General features: G+C 39.5%; 1 protein-coding gene across 2 annotated transcripts in view; it reads right to left on the reverse strand.

Annotated features, from left to right (window-relative positions):
* The window catches only part of FBN1 (fibrillin 1), a 250,972-nt gene that overhangs the window by 125,449 nt on the left and 108,515 nt on the right, over positions 1-17,008 (reverse strand). For both annotated transcript variants that reach the window (XM_057722115.1, XM_057722114.1), the window contains exons 7-9: positions 11,600-11,797; positions 8,124-8,249; positions 69-194 (exon numbers count right to left, since the gene is read on the reverse strand). In XM_057722115.1, the coding sequence (XP_057578098.1) occupies positions 69-194; positions 8,124-8,249; positions 11,600-11,797 (450 nt within the window). The remainder of the gene's footprint in view (positions 1-68; positions 195-8,123; positions 8,250-11,599; positions 11,798-17,008) is intronic.

A 17,008-nucleotide genomic window follows, 5' to 3' on the forward strand; every position in this document is an offset into this window, starting at 1 on the left:
ATGCTGTCTCTTATGGAACAGATTTACAGAAACCGTGCATGCTCTTTATTATTGATAATTACACCTACCTATGCATCTGGTACCATCGGGAGAGGTGTAAAAACCGGGGGGACATTTGCAAAAGTAACTGCTGACTGTGTTTGTACATTCACCCCCATCACAGATTCCAGGAATAGTGCTGCATTCATCAATATCTGGAATGAAAAGAAGAGTTTCAATATTTGTAGAACACAGTATAAAACTGTTCATCATTACAAGAACTCAGAGGTAACACTTGTCAAATCATGTCCCTGGAAACAGCAATCTTTACAGAATAAAAGTGGCCTATAAAATACTTAATTCAAAGAATGGATGCTTCTTCTCTTAAGACAGATGTACCCAAGGAATTCACCAAATTTGAAAGATTGGAGCAAAATTAAAGAAATTCTGCCTTTAAAATCTAAAACTGTACTGTTGTTTCAAGCCCACACAGCATGCTAATATTTCAAATATTTTGCTTAAAATTTTGTTTTCCCTTTTCTCTCTCTGTTTTGCATTGAGTTAAGCTCCCTTTTTATTCACTCTATATTCTGCATCACTCCCTGCATTTGTTTTCGATCTGATTTTCCACAGATACTGAAAAATCCCACAAGAGAAGACCATGAGGTCTGACTGCTGACCAAGACTTGGCCAACTTGGTGTTCTCAGGGGCTCCCAAACTGCCACAACGATCATTTTCTGTGGGTTCAGGGAGCGAATCGTGGTAGATGCTGGGTGCTTCATCCAGATTCCCCCCTTCAGGGAAGGACCTATTGTCCCAGATCTGGGAATGCTGTCAGGAGATGGCCTCCAGCTCTCAGCATCTCCTGGGACTGACCCAGCTGCCGAGAGCCACCTCGCCCGAGTTTATATCCTCCCCAGATGCCCACATCTACCGACTGATTGTGGAGGAGGGATAATGGTCTGGTCATCTCGTCCCAAAGGGTACAACTCCGAAAACCACTCCAATTCCCCAGTCCCCTGTAGGGTTGGCTGAAGTCAGAGCTGTGGTGAGTCCTCAGGGCCTGAGGCCACTGGGTCTCCTTAAGGAAGCAGTCAAAGTCGCTTAGGACAAATCAGACCATTTCCTTCAAGGAGAGATTTTCAAGAGCCACAATCAGACACTGACAGCTGTTGATAGATGTGGCACCAGTAAGGGGAGAGAAGAAATTGAGGATGTCCTGCTTAGGCTGAAAGTAAACTCAGGGAGCAGGGTATCTGCATGGCCTCTTCTCTAAGACAAGTGGGGCTTTCTGCACTGACCTAGGGAGAGGGACAGTCTGACCCAAGCCTCCTGGAACCATTGCAATGGCCAGACTGTCAGTGTGGGTAGTTTAAAAATAAGAACGTTTCTTCTCCAGTTTCAGTACTGCTCTTCACTGGTAAAACAAAATAGAGTTCTAAGTGGACCAGATTCAAGAGTCTTCTGACTCAGGTTCACCCTGTTAGTCAAAAAGACAACAGTGACACTGTTACCATGCAGTTTAACCTTTTTAAAAGCAAAACCCCCATTCTTCTAGGCTAGGCTAGAGGCTAAACCAAGCAATATGTCACTGCTTACGTTGTGGTCAGTGCTAACCCAGACAGATCGTCCTCGTGAAGTTGTGTAAGGGAAAAGGTGCCTGTTCTGCTCCAACAGATATAAACATCACCGTGGAGTCAGTGAAAGCTGGGCAGAAAAAGAGCCAAGGACAGAGCCTAAGGGTCTAGAAATGGCATAACCTTAATCTAACCATAATCTCAAGGCTCATTTTAAGGCAGTTCTTCAGCATTAGTCCTTCTGTATTTACCAGCACACTGTATTTACCACACTACTACCTAAAACCAACAAAAAGCCAAACAAATATATCAAAGAGCCTAGAGGATCCAACAACCTCATCTAACAAGAGAGGACGCTCTAACTATAACACAAAGGTATTAAGACAAATGCACCCTTCTCAGAATGTCCCGAAAAGTTAATGTCTAAGTCACATAACACCTATCAAAACTCATGTGAGCAGATAGAATCTATTAAAAGAAACATTTTTCTACTTGTTTATATAAACGACTGCTGTCACCCTTATTCAGGCCACTTAATAGACATCAATATCCAAAGAAGTTATTTGATAGCACATTTCAGGAAAAAAAAATCATTTAAAAACAAGAATTAACTTTGGCAGGGTGGAGGAAACATCTTCTTTCACATGCTGGCTACGTTAGATTTGGACCCTTTACTGCAGACAATAATAACATCAACAATACTAAGAGTTAATATGTACTGGGTCCAGGCACTGTCTAAATGCTTCACGTGCGCCAGCTCTTCTAACCCTCACATGATAGGTACGATCACAGAACCTGATTTCTATAATTCTGCTGCCTAGGCACGGCTCCTGCATTCCACTGAGGACTTCAGAAAACTGGCACGAGTAAAACCTGAAACAAGTGCAAAGAGGTTCGTGTATAAAGTGATGTTAAACCCAAGTCTTCAACTGCCAGGGGCTGGGCAGGGGAGAGGGGCAGGGTTTCCACTTAGGTGCACACCTTCAAAGGTCAGCAGGTCAGGAAACACAACATAGAGTGTACCTCCCTACTTTTCACCCAGATAAAGCTAAAAGTACCAAGCCAAATTGTTCAATGTGAAGGAGCTTATTAAACGGCCCCTTCAATATCCTCTCCTCAGTGACACACCCTTTTCCTTCCTGTGTCTAGGGCCTTTCCAGTTTCCTGAACCACCCGCTTCTCAGTCCCTTCACTTCCTAGCAAGGAAAGTGAGTTCTGATGTCATGAGCAGGCCGTGGTGGGAGTCCCCGACGGTAAAAGTCTGGAATAAAGCACTTCAATCAGCATCACTTACACTCTGAAACTCATTCATACTAATCTATTATTTTTCCAGGCTCTTAGCACACTGTGTTTATCGCCTTTTAATAGAATGTCAGGGATCCCACGTAGGAGAGAACTTGAGATCAGTGGCTTTCTCAGCGTTTCTGTAAGTCAGTCTGTATCAAATACCAGCCGTAAAAGTAAATCCGCTTGAGGGGCCTGGTGGGGAGTAGAACTTGGCTGGGAAGAGCTACTTCGGTGCTCTGAACACTTCCCCCTGTTTGCCTGGGGCAGGACAGAGCTGCTGGGAAGCAGCTATGCCTGCGGCCTCACTGGCTTCTTGCTGTGGACCTAAGAAGAGACACAAATGGTAGGCCCCTTCCCTCCTGATTTGCTGCCCTGTCCTTTGTTCTTCTTCTTCCTTCTCTCTCTGTCTCATCTGCTCTCTCCAGGCGTTCTCCCCATCCCTTGGCCTCTTCCCTATCCCGGGGCTCCTCTAGCAGGAGGGGAGGGAGGACTGTGGAGCACAGATGGGATGGAGCTGGGTCTCCGTTCTGGGACAGGCATCCCTGGGACACCCAGCTGTCCAGGAGCTCCATCCAAGATCACGGATGTCAACGTGACTGAGAGACGGAGGAAACCAGTTAACCTGATGGTCCAGATCCTGACTGTCCAGATTACTAACAAAGGGAGAAAAAAAAATCAACAAAAAATTGTGACAGCTGTTTAAAAACAATATGTGATACTAATAATTATAAATGCCACTGAGCCTGTGAGATTATTATTATTGCTTTATTAGACACCTGAAATCCAGGGTAAAAGATGTGACTAAAAAGCAAACTAGCTGATACTTCAAGTCATGTCAAAAAAAATAAATAAGCCTTATTACTAGTTTATAGTCACACCACACATGCCAGTTTGCATGGTTTCTGATTCATACAGTTCCAGCTGTCGGGTCCCAACTGAGAAACAGTGAGAAATGTGAAGATGGAGGCCTGACTGCAGAACTGCAAAGAACTCCCAGATATTATCCTGCTCAACCTCCTCATCTGAAAGTTGATGTAACTCAGAGCTGGTAACTGACTTGTCCAAGATCATGCAGAGGATGAGGGACATTGCCAGGACTAGGGCCAGGTCTACCTTATTCCCAGGGCTCTTGTGTCTATACCACAGAGATTCTATTCAGCAGCCGGATGGGAGCCGGTGACCTTGAACAGTGAGTCAAGGCCTGCACCAGCTGCAGAGGATGGAGCCCCAAGATAGCAATGGGTTAAGTGGCCCCAAGAATTCTCCTTGGTGCCTGAGAGGCTAAGAGCCCCTGATAGCAAGGAGCCATCAGATAAATACGCCAGTATTTTAGAAAGGGAAAATCTTAAGGTTTTTGGCTCATATGTTAGAGAGAGCATGGACTTAAGAGCTACATTTTAAAAAAGTCCTTTGCATCACGCAGTGTTATAATTGCTAAAGGCTGGGCTGGCGATAATCTAAATCCCAAAATATTAGTGGTTAATTAGGAATCCAAGGGACTTCTTCCAGAAATAAAACTTAATCCTTTAATTACACTTTTTATTTCTTAATTTCCTCCCACAGTAACCTATGCAAATATGGACCTGGTTTCCAAAAAGAAAAGGCTCGTGTGTTCTTTCAGTGTGCACACTCTAGAGTCACTGGAAAAATCAACAACGAAGGTGGGCATGAACTCTATTTCCCTTTTTCTCAAATCACAGCTATAAATCTCAATCTTTTTCTTCTTAAATTTATGAAAATTTAATAATTTTTATTTAATCGCTTCAGCTTGTTAATTTACATCTCAAAGGTACCTAAATTGTATGTATTTATATAAATGTTGGTACATGACTTTTTCAAAAAGTTTTGGGGATGGGGGATATTTTAAGAAGTAAGGGAGAATTCTGCAAAAGGAAGCTCTCACACAAAGCTGCTTTCACCATCACTGAGGGCATGAAGGTGACTTGTAAATTGGCTAAAACCAATTTTTGATTGAATTTTTAAAAATTATTCTGGGCTTCCAGGTACCCAGTTCCTTCCTCTCCAAATCAAGAGGAAAATACATTTAAAAAGCCATTCAATGAATTGGGAGATAGGGATTGACATATATACACTACTATGTATAAAATAGATAACCAATGAGAAGCTAATGTATAGCACAGGAAACTCTACTTAATGCTCTGTGGTAACCTAAATGGGAAAGGAATCTAAAAAAGAGGGGATATATGTATACGTATAACTGATGCACTTTGCTGTACAGCGGAAACTAACACAACATTGTAAAGCAACTATACTCCAATAAAAATCTTTTTAAAAATTGTAAATCACAAGTAAATAAAAAAAAATAAAATAGTCTATTTCAAGTTTCAAAAAAAAAAAAAGCCACTCAAAGTAATGGCAAAGGTGCCGGAACCATTTTCACAAGGACTCAGAACCCCATGGTGGCCTGACCATCCTCCTAGGGCACATGTGGGCTCTTGATCTGCTCTGTGGTGGGGGCCAGATTTTCTAGAATTCCTTCTATTGACCACCTGGAGATCACCCCACACCCAGAGTCATGCCATTCCCATGGTGCAGTGCTGGAGTTGGAGAAGAGCCAGGAAGTCGAAGGAGGGGACCCACTCACCAAGCACTCTCAGAGGACTTCCTGACCACTTTCCTACTGGAGTACGGCAGGGCAACAATGCCCAAACCAGTCTCCAGGCCAAAGCACATGTCATACTAATGGGACACTCTCTTCCAATATCAATTTTGCATGGAAAAATCAAAAGGAAGGGGAAAAAAAACCATCATCTGAATTTAATGTAACAGTAGATGGCAAAAAAAGAAAAAAAACCCAAAACAAACAAACAAAAAACCGTCTAGGCAAAAGTATTCTGTTTTTATCTTGCTACTGACTTCAATATGCAGCCGGGTAAAAAAAACAAAAACAAACTGTGGAAAAGGATTAAGCAACTTTCAGACTGAATTTCTGATCCATTGGTCACACAGGTTTCTTAGGACTAATAAAAGGATTCTGAATCACTTTTCTTTCATTCCGAGCATTAAATCTGTGCATCTTCTATCTAGTTCATGAGAGAAGGTGAGCAATCCTGACTGATGTTAATTGATTGGTCTGAGTGAAAGCAAGGGTCACAAGGAAACAATTCTAGTTGAAACTGGAAGCTATCATAATTTCAGAAAACAACATACAGACTGGACAAGTCATACCAAGCATATTGCCCTAAATCTTGAAGCTGATGACATCTCTTGAAGCTGAATATAGTAAGCTGAGAAAGCCTAAAAATGCCCCATTGTTGATGTGGATTTTGCATGCAATAAAACTTAAGAGCTTATGAATATCATAAAAGATATGTATGATAATACCTGGAAATCTACACCGTGATATTTTAAATATTTCAAAATATTAGGAAATACAGTTATTAAAGTAGAGGTAATGGCTTGCATCCAGGAAAAAAAGACAATATAATATGGTACAACAAGCACCACAGTGTGAATCAAAAGAAGTAAATTTTATATTGTATGATATCGCTTATATGTGGAATCTAAAAAAAGGATAAAAATGAGCTTATTTACAAAACAGAAATAGAGTCACAGATGTAGAAAACAAACTTATGGTTACCAAGGGGGAAGGGAGAAGGGATAAACTGGGAGATTGGGATTGACATATACATATTACTATGTATAAAATAGATAACTAATAAGGACCTATTGTATAGCACAGGGAACTCTACTCAATATTCTATAATGACCTATATCAGAAAAGAATCTAAAAAAGAGTGGATATAAGTATACCTGATTCACTCTGCTGTACAGCAGAAACTAACACAACATTGAAAACCAACTGTACTCCAATAAAAATTAATCTAAAAAAAAGTAAATTTTAGTACTATGTGATGACTTCAGTCAGGGCACTTAACATACCCAAGACAGTTCCTTAATTTATAATGTAAAAAGGTGAAACCAGGTAAGTTCTTTACTCTTTCAGAATCAACACTCTCTACTTCTAACTTAATTCACAATACAACTTCTAAAATACATTGGCCTATAGAGAGTCAACTTTAATGTTCGTTGAAACTTACAATGTTTTCAAGAAGCCCTACTTCCTTAGAAAGAACTTAAGTATTTTTCACAGCTACCTCAACTGTTTATAACATGTTCAAGAACATATCATTATAAATTATAGGATGATTAATAACTTAAAAACAACTGTAACTCAAAGATAATTTTATCACAGTTACTCAGTTTCAGGGCAAGTAGATGTTAAACTTGTTTAACTGTAATTCACATTTAAAGCTGCGTTTTGCACGTATGATATACCCTGGAGATCAACAAAGAAAGATTAATGATCCAATTCCTGACAAATGATTTAGAACAAAGTATTCCTCATTGCTAGGGTTTAGGAATATAGATACAACAGCAACCACTTTCAACAAAAGTGCTTGCATCTAAATGAAACTTTATATCACCCCAAAGACAGTGAGTTGAGAATAAGGGAAAATGTTTTCTCTGCTAAGCTGGATGAGAGATGTTGCCTTGAGAATGCTGTTACATTATTTTCAGACATTACATATCTAAGGTACATGAAGTCACTAAAGAAAAGAATTCAATGCTGCCTACTTATTTCCTGGATGTTTCCCTTTCATGAAAAAAAATATTTATTACACTTGGAAGCCAGGCCTCTTTTTGGCAAACAGCAGAATTGGTGAATATAAATACATTCTCTGTACACACATTTTTAGAAGTGCAATCTATAAACTAAATGCAAATATATAAATTTACCTCAAGTTATTTTTCTGTTTGATGAACAAAAGGTTTCTATTTGATAGGCAGAAAAGAAAATCCTAAACTTGTACTAGGAGCATAAATATAAGAGTTAATAGATCTCTCCAAAGGAAAAAAAAAATCAAAGATACATTTTGACTAGAAAAAAATCAGAAGCTATGTCATTCTGAATGATATGTAATGATCAAATTTAAATTCATGTCTCTAGAACTATACAAAAACATGTGTCTTGAACATTTTAACCCAAATATTGGTTCAAAAATATTTCATGTTTTAATATTTAATTTGATTCAGATGGATCTCTTATTTTAGGTCTATAAAAATGGAAAAAGCTGCAGGGTTTTTCTGGTTCAAGAGCAGAAAGGCATATTATTCCTGGTAAGGATATTATATTTACACATTCACGGGAATGACAAAGACAGAAGGATTTAGGAACAATTTGCAAAAAAGCTTGTCACTGATTTGGGTTTTGCCCACCCCTCCACCCCTTAGCTGCAAAGCATGATATTTCTTACCTTCACATTTTTGTGACACTTCATTAAATTTGTGTCCAGCAGGGCATTTGCACTCAAAAGACCCAACAGTATTAATGCAATTTCCTCCTTGACAGAGCCCAGGGATGGCCTGGCATTCATCCACATCTGTCAGATTTTAGAAGCAGGGTGGGGAGAGATTCATATAAAATTCATTGCAGAAGAAAATATTATCATTTGCCCACAAATATATTATCACATTCATATCAATGAGTTATTTGTCCATCACAGTATTTGGAAGATGATGAAAGAAACTGTTTCTCACAACTACATTATGCAAAATAAATTATTTGAGTAGCATAACTTGGTCAATAATGTTCTATTAGAAGTCACAAGTACTCTTTGTTTTCCCACCTTCCATCTCCCTTCATGCAGGTACTAACTTTGGTGAGTTTTATTATGCATGCTGTAAAGTACAAGGATACTAGGATAAAAAGATTGATGGTAACAACTAGAGGTATTCAAGAAAGGCTTAGAATCAACATGCAACACATTTCTAGAATAATGCCGCCTTGAAGAGCTGTACTGAGTGATTCAGTTCAAGCAGAATTTACTTGAATGAGATCACTCAGACTGCACGAGACAGCTAATGTTTTTATACAAATGAAATGGAAAATGTTCACCGTAAATTCTGGAGAATTGTCTTGTACAATAAAAATTAAACAACCTGGGAAATTAGGCCAAGAAGTGAGAGCTGAGCAGCTGCCAAAGAGAATCTTTTTAAAGGTAAGTCGGATCCTGTCCCAGCTCAGCTTAACATTTAAGTCCACGCTAAGTCCTAGAGGAGTCTACGTGACCTCATCTCCTAACCTCCTCCCTCTCTCGCTCCTCGCCATCCACACTGGCTTCCTTGCCATTCCTCAAATACAGCAAGGTCACTCCCGCCTCAGGGCTTGGCAGTGGTGGCCCCCTGCCTAGACTATTCCACCTCCGTAGAGCTGCACAGTTCACACTGTCCCACCCGTCAGGTCTCTGCTCCAATGTAGCAGGGGACCGTCCCAATGCCAATCTAATAGCAACACCCACCTTGCCCCCCATCACTCACTACCCTTCCTTATTCTGCTTATTTTTCCCCATAAGACCAATCACCAGCTGACCTAATAAATGTGTTTACTTTGTTCTATAAATCAAATGTTTTCAATACAAGATTCCAGAGAGCTGGTTCTTTGTCTGTTTTGCTCACTGCTGAATCCCCAGCACCCAAGAAATAATTGTGATCCTACATGGAACCCCAAATAATAACCTTCTGGGAACAAAAGTAATCATTCCAGACTCATTAGAAAGATGTTTGTAAAAGTACATGTATATTCTCTCCATCTCTTCATCCATAACACACAAAACTCTGGTTTAATAAGAAACCCCAGGGAGGCAGTTTAACTTTTCTTCCTCTGTGTATTCTTTAGAAATATGGAAGCCTATGTACCCTCTGGTTTTACTCTTCATTGTGTGAAGTGAGAGAGCAACTGCCAACTGTAAAATCTCTAATAATATGTTTTTGAAACAAATTGCCGTGCAGGAAAAGGGGTACTAACTGAAAAACAATTTATTTTGGTATAAAAGTGTCACTTACTGTTTCAAATGGAATGTCCTGCCCACAGATGAATGACAATATGTGAGTATAACTAGATTATGTTTTATAGCTGGTCTCTATTTTGTCTTACACCAGAATTTTCCATTCTTGATGTGTTGAATATGTTTATTAAAATGTTATTTGAAATTAAAATTGGACATAGAAACAAAACTAGACAGTCTTGTTGATCATGCTTTTTGGACAAGAGGAAATATACATGAGGGCACTTCTCTGCTGGTCATACATTCTAAGACTGAAGATAGAATAAGCTCCTTTCTGAACCCACTGCCCACAGCCCCTCACACGTGGCCTAAGGACTAAAAACACCAGCAAGGAGAGAGTGCCCCAAGCTGACAACAGACTCTCTCTGAAAAAACAAAAAACAAACAAACAAAAAACCAAACGTGAAGAATTTCATTCTCAAAGTGGCAATATAACTGCCATTTTGATTCCATGGGTTTTCACAAATTTTCTTCTTATTAAAAAAAAAGCTCTTTTTTCCATTGGATGTTGAACAGAAGAGTCAGGAAGGAACAGAAAGAAAATGCTGGAGAAGTCCAGGTTGTACAAGATGAATATCAAAGCTAAAGAGAAGTAGCTCTTCCCTCCCCCTCTTCATCTCTTCCCCCAAATTCTCTCAGCTCCTCAGCCTCTGACTAGGACTCACGGGTGGCAGCGGGGCACTCAAAATCTGGCTTTCTGGTCACTGTTAGTGAGTTCATGGGTATTAAGCTGACTTCAGGACACCAAGGCCAAGAATTTTTTCAAAACTCCTTGAGACTTTCCAAGGATGAGAAAAAAAGAGAAGGCAGCAAAGGGGAACAAAACTTACTCTTTACTTTATGAAATTGTACCATTTACCCTTTTGTAATTTTAGGGTTTCAAAGTGACTTCTTGCTGCTCCTGACATTCAGAAGGATACATTCAAGGGCAGTCAAAAGAGCTGTATGTTGTACACAGAGGCCAGGGACCAGGATCAACAGTGTGTATCAGAAGTGGAATTCACTGCAGTATAATTTAATGGAGATCCACAAAACTGTGTGATTAAGCTCAAGTTCTGTTGTATTGCATATTATCCTTAGAATTAACACACAGAACAAAATCGAACTAGGATCTATTTGCCTCAGAAAAGCATACCTTGAATTTTCTGAAAACACTGCAACTTGCTAAAAAAGCACTGAAGATGTCTAAAGGAAACAGATACAGCCTGGGAGTTTTCAGTCCCATCAGTTTAGTGCGGAGCTGCCTCTGTTCACTTCCTCCTATTTCCTGCCAGACATCCAGACAATAAAAGAATTTGTACAGCTGGAAGAACAGGAGTAAAAGCCAAAAACAGAGTAAGGGCTTCTACGGGAGGCAGGAGAAGAAGCAAGCAGGCGACATCTGGGGATATTTAAAACTGTGAAACAAATCCTAATTTATTTCTGACTTGTAAAAAAAAAAAAACATAATATAGCATGTAAAATGGAGAGAGGAACAATTTTCTTCAGGTCAACTAAGTACAACCTATGAGACAGAGGAACTCCAACAATTTCAAATGAAGGGGGAAAAAATTAAGAAAAACAAACTACCTTGTTCACAAATTTTGCTTCGTGTTTATACACAGCATTGCTCTAATGTACAGCACGGCGATAAACAGACTCATAGCACCCCCGGGAAACACGTTTGGGGTGGGAGGGGGGAACCACTGGCAAGGGAAAATCCAGGGGGACCAGCTGCTGTCTCTGGAGCCGCGCTCCTAATGCCTACGTTGGATATCATGCCGTCAGCGAGATCGTGAAGTTATGCCTCTGACACTGCTTTTCCATTCTCTCCACCTTCACTGGAGAATGGCTCTCCAGAGCAAATAAGATGAATCCATGAACAGCTCCATGGGCCCGGGGTTTACCTTGACAAGCTCCTGTGCGGATATTTGGAATGAAGCCGCGGCGACAGGGGTGGGGCTGGGCGGGGCACATCTCACAGGGGTGGCCCCAGGCGCGGCCCACGGTGGCACAGCAGAGCGTTTTTGTGCAGACGATCCCGCTGAGCTGTCCCTGGCACATCTGGTTGCTGATCACAGTAAAACACGGACCTGTCCTGTAATCTGAAAATACAGAAGGAGTATTCCATGAAACTCCGGAAAAGCAGGAACTGTCACGCAGAAGAACAGCGGGGCCCATCTTGCTGGACTCCAGATTGTGAAATGGTCTTAGAACCACACATCACTGACTCTGTGCAAAGCCGTGGGCAGACCATTCCACCTTTCAACCCATTGACCTCACCTACCAAATGAGGATAAAAACACCAGTTCCTATCCACGCTGAAGATGCAGTTGTGAGGATCGGATCAGCTAACGGAAAATACTTTACAACTGTGACATGCTATCCAAACGTGACATAATAATATTATTTACACATTCATTCACTTAAGAAAATGTATCAGTGACTCTTGTGAATCAGCCCCTATGCTTGATATAGATGCTTCAGCGATTAAAAGAGACCAAATCCCTGCCCTCATAGAGCTTACAGTCTATTATTATTTAGGTTGGAGAAAGCAAACAATTTCAAAACTTGTAATGAAGCAAGTCATGGAATCTTCTTCCCTGGAGCTTCTTAAAAAAAAGAAAATGGTTACTTGTTCCTTTTGGATTGGGTCCGTCTTATTTCAAACACACAAAGAAAAGAAGCAAACCAAAAAAAAAAAACAAAAGCAAAAAACAAAACCCAAAAAAACCCCCCAAAACCCAAACAAACAAAAAAAACCCATTCAAAACAAAAATCAACAACCAAAAAACTTAGCGATGCAAAAGATATCAGGTATTTAAAGAGTGAGGGCACTGATCTGAAATTACTGTACCCCTTGGGCAAAAGGATCATCTTAAAGCAAACAGGGATAAGCTAAGACCACAGGAGAAGTTCCATTTCCTAGTAGTCTCACCCAATACAAAATCTGTCTCCTTTTTTTTTCCCTAAAGGGAGAAAGTCAATCTGGATTCAGCAGCCAGCAGACAAGAAAGATTAAGATATAGGGAGCACAGAGGACCAAAGCCAGGCTGTCCCCAGCCTCCCCATGGGAGAAATCTGGGCCATAATAACCCTTTCTGTTCTACACTGGCCTTGGCAGATAAGGGAGGCTGGGCTGTGGCAAGACTCATGGGCTCCTATACTTCCTCACATCATTTTCGGAAGTGCACAGATAGAGTGCTTCCTATGAGTCTAGGAATGGACTAACTGACCCTAATAAGCTCCTTTCACCACTGAATCTGCAAGTTTATGAAAATCACTGGGCATGCTAATGAATCCACTGGGCTATATTTTCATTTTGATGTTCTTTCTTACTCCAAGTAGCTCATGGGTTATGATATGCAATTCACTAAGGACAACTCTTCATCACAGTACCCACAAGAGTGAACAGGCATGACAACATTTGAGCAATAACTGTCTCTTACCAACTGGCGTCCCTCTATCCTGTGTATTCCCTCCTTCTTTCTCTCTGCTGCAATTATGAGCCCATCTGCTCCCCATCACTAAGTGTTCTTCCTCACTCTCTTTTCTATTTTACTGGAATGAGCCACCTGTGGTCAATGGCACTGCCTTAAGGCCCATGCTAGAAGATGAGCCTTCTAAGAAATTCCAAAAACAAAGTTTCACCCAGTCAAGTACAGCAAGAGGATTAGGCCCCAACTGCGGTAGCACTTGAGAGATGGACAGGGTGGTCAAAACGTCAAGTCCTCATCTCCACATCTCCCTCTCTCCACACCGGTGCTTACCAAAGTGTGCTATGATGGGATGCAAGATGATTTAAGACTGTCTTGTTTTAATAGTCATATGTTAATTTTAATTTGTATTATTAAAAAGTACAAACATACCAGGCTCATAATTTCATAGATATGTTTGCTATGATGAGAAAGAATAAAAAAAACCTTTTAATTCAATTAAAAAAATATTAAGTAGATACTAGTACAGAATATGCAAACAGGCCAAAAATTGTGTAAGTGGTACATAAATACCATCAGTGTTATCCTTCCAGAAAAGTAACCTTAGACCTTTGCTCTCCTCAAATCTCTATATGCTCTGGTCCACCTTTCCAGCCCTATCTCCTGATACTTCCTTAGTTTATTATTGTCTTTTTATTTTGTTTCTACATTTTTTACCCTGATTATTTTTTCCTTTTACATTGATAAATTCTAAGTGTATTTTAATATTCTTCATAATATGCCAGGTCTATTCAAAATCTGACATTGTCTTCCATAGATGGTGTATTCAAACAAGAATACAAAAATTAAATGCTTGAGCTGTTGAGTAAAATCTCTGTCCTCATTTCATTCTGTCAATAAAGAAACAGTCACTCAGCACCATGGTGGTGTGGAACCACATCACTCCTAAACACAGTAACTGTCTGGACAAAGTCAAAGGCTGGAGTCATTATTCTTTCTTTGGCTCAGTTCTTCCAAATAGTACTTAGAGGCATTTATTAAATACTTCTCTGATAGATGATTGCTTTCATATTATAATATTCTATATATTTCTCTGATTCAAACATAATTATTTCAGACAATTAGGAAAAGGCAGTAACATACAAATAAGAAAATAACAACCACATGTAATTGCCCCTAAAGAAACCTTGATAATATATCAGTTATATCATCCTACATAATCTGACATGTGTGTTTTATTTTTTATCACAAAATAGGAATTGTACCCAATATTCAGTTTTGAATCCTGCTGTTTTTTTACTTAACTTTGCCAAAAGCATTTTCCCATGTAAATACTATTCCAAAATATGACTTTAATTGCTTCATAATTTTCTACCAAGTTATAACATATTCAATAACTTAATTTAATCTTATGCAATAGCCATCAAGATTTTTATGACTATATATATATTATATTTGAGACTAGAAAGATCACAGCAACATAATCTTTTATTTAAAAAATAAATAAACCCTTCTATGTTGTGTAACAAGAAAGGAAATTTAGGTTTATTTCTCATTTTCCTCTTAACTTACTGAGACAAATGCAAATACTTCAAACAGATTCATGCTGGTACGTCATTTTTCAATCTTTAAAAAACATAATGGAACATGAGTTTTAATTTGCAGTTTTCAACGCTGCTTGGATTTGTTTTTCTTCTTCATTTTGCCAAGATACTCTATGCAATTATCTTACATACGAGGATTACAAAGATTCCAAGTAGATGCAAATACAGTGTTTTGTGAGTGACACCAGCAAAATCAAGGCACACTAGACAATGCTAGGAAAATCTGAGTCAGTCCTATCTAACACTGGTTCATGACTTCAGACATGAATTCCTCATTGGAAGGTTTTCATCAAAAGAAAAATAACCCTTAAGACTTTTCCAGGGTCAACAACTTTTTGCCCTCATTTCAATGTGAAACACATGGAGCAGAAATAGCACTTGTTAATTCTGACAATATTCATTAGGCATCTCTAGGGCCCTAATGAACCTAGAGCCCTAAAGGGATCCATCTTTATTAAATATACTAAATAGCTGGCAAATAGTTTGAGTATGTATAACAGAATCTATGGACTTACCTTTCCACACTAGATCCTTATCACTACAGACAAAGAGAAGAACCAGCTCATTTGACAGTGCAGCTTAGTAAGTGGACATGAGTATATTTGTAAAGTCAAATTTTCAGTAAAAATGGCTGATTGCAGAGGGAGAGGCATAATCTGGATGAAACAGAATTGGATCTAAAAATCTTTTGGAAGGTAAATGCTGTATTAACGTGGTTTTCAAATGTCATTCCGATTTGGCAGCATGTGCTTTTTGTCCTGTGCTTCATTTAGATTGCCAAAGTTATGCTGTTTTTAGTCCAATACTCCAACCACAGAAAAAATCTGCCCACACTCCCAATTCCTTACTAATAATCCAATTATTTACAATTATTCCCATAGCACTTACATGATACTAGGCTAAATTTACATGCTCTTTTTCAGACAGTCCCAGCTTTAGACAGGGAATATGCCTAAATCAATGCTTGGATAATATCTGACTCACTCCCTCAACGTAAATCATTATTCCTCATGCAAATAAAATATAGTATTAAAAATACTTTTTGTTCACAAGTTGCTCTACAATCACTTCCTTGTAAGACCTCCATGAACTAGGGCAATAGGCCAAGCATTTCTAAAATTAAAATGCAATTTTAATTGTTTTTAACTGGCTTACTCTAGTGTGGCTAGTTCATGGGAAATTCCGCATCTACATGTTCCCATTATGAGTGGTTAGGCGCAAGGATTGTTCCCCAGTCTCAACAGATTTGGCCTCAAGCCTTGGGATCTACCCAACCTGTGTCTGTAGCCTCGGATCCTCAGCTCCTTCCCAGCTGCGCAGCTCAGAATGCTGTGACCTGTGGTGTTATTTCACTTTCATTTGCAGACTTCACCCTGAAGCAAATGCATCATTCACAGAAAAAGAATATTCTGTGGTACAATGAATTCTTGTCACTCCGGCCCAGTCACTAAACCACAAACTGCAGGGAAGGCACAAGGATATAATTTTGGGCACTAGGCTCCAATTATTCTAAATCCATCTTTTCATAAAAATTACAAACAAAATAATGAGATATCAATTTATCCATGACAGAGAGGGTCACAGCATGCTTCTTCCTTCCAGGTAGTTTGGCCTGGGACATCGTAAGCTCCTAATGTGGAATTTCAATACAACCTTTAGAGGAAGGAGTTCTGAGTACTTTCAGTTTGAGCAAAATGAAAGCGAAGAAGTTCCATGATCATAATCAGTCTCATAACTGCTGTTATTTCTTCTTATTCCAATCATTCTTAACCTTAGGACATAACCAAATCACCTGGGGATGTTTTGCAAAATACTGATGCCTGGACCTCACCCCTGTCCTCCCATATGCCTCCCTCATGGAATGGGATTCAGTAGATACGGCAATGGTTGCCTGGGCATCCATATTTTATAAAAGCCCCCAAAAGTGAGTTTGCCAAGTGTTTGCAAGACAGCTAGCTGGCTGCTCACCTGAAAGTCTAACCTTAGAAATGTGAGATAGTCCGTAAGCTGGGATCACTGCTGCTCAACATAACTCACTATCTTTCAGCGAGGCTAGACATTCTAATCACAGCAAGGTAGTATTCATTTCCACAGTGCTGACTGACTATGAGGCACTTTATTATATTCTTTATTAATTATATTGACCACAAGCTCACTAAACCAAACAAGAAATCAAAATTTAAGAAGGCTAATCACCGACTACTCCACTGTTCTAATAGTCAATGGAATTCACATTTCCAGGCTCTCCCTTCCCAGTGCCATATATACATGATTA

The sequence above is a fragment of the Hippopotamus amphibius genome, chromosome 2, assembly GCF_030028045.1.
Source record: "Hippopotamus amphibius kiboko isolate mHipAmp2 chromosome 2, mHipAmp2.hap2, whole genome shotgun sequence".
In the NCBI taxonomy this organism is placed as follows: domain Eukaryota; kingdom Metazoa; phylum Chordata; class Mammalia; order Artiodactyla; family Hippopotamidae; genus Hippopotamus; species Hippopotamus amphibius.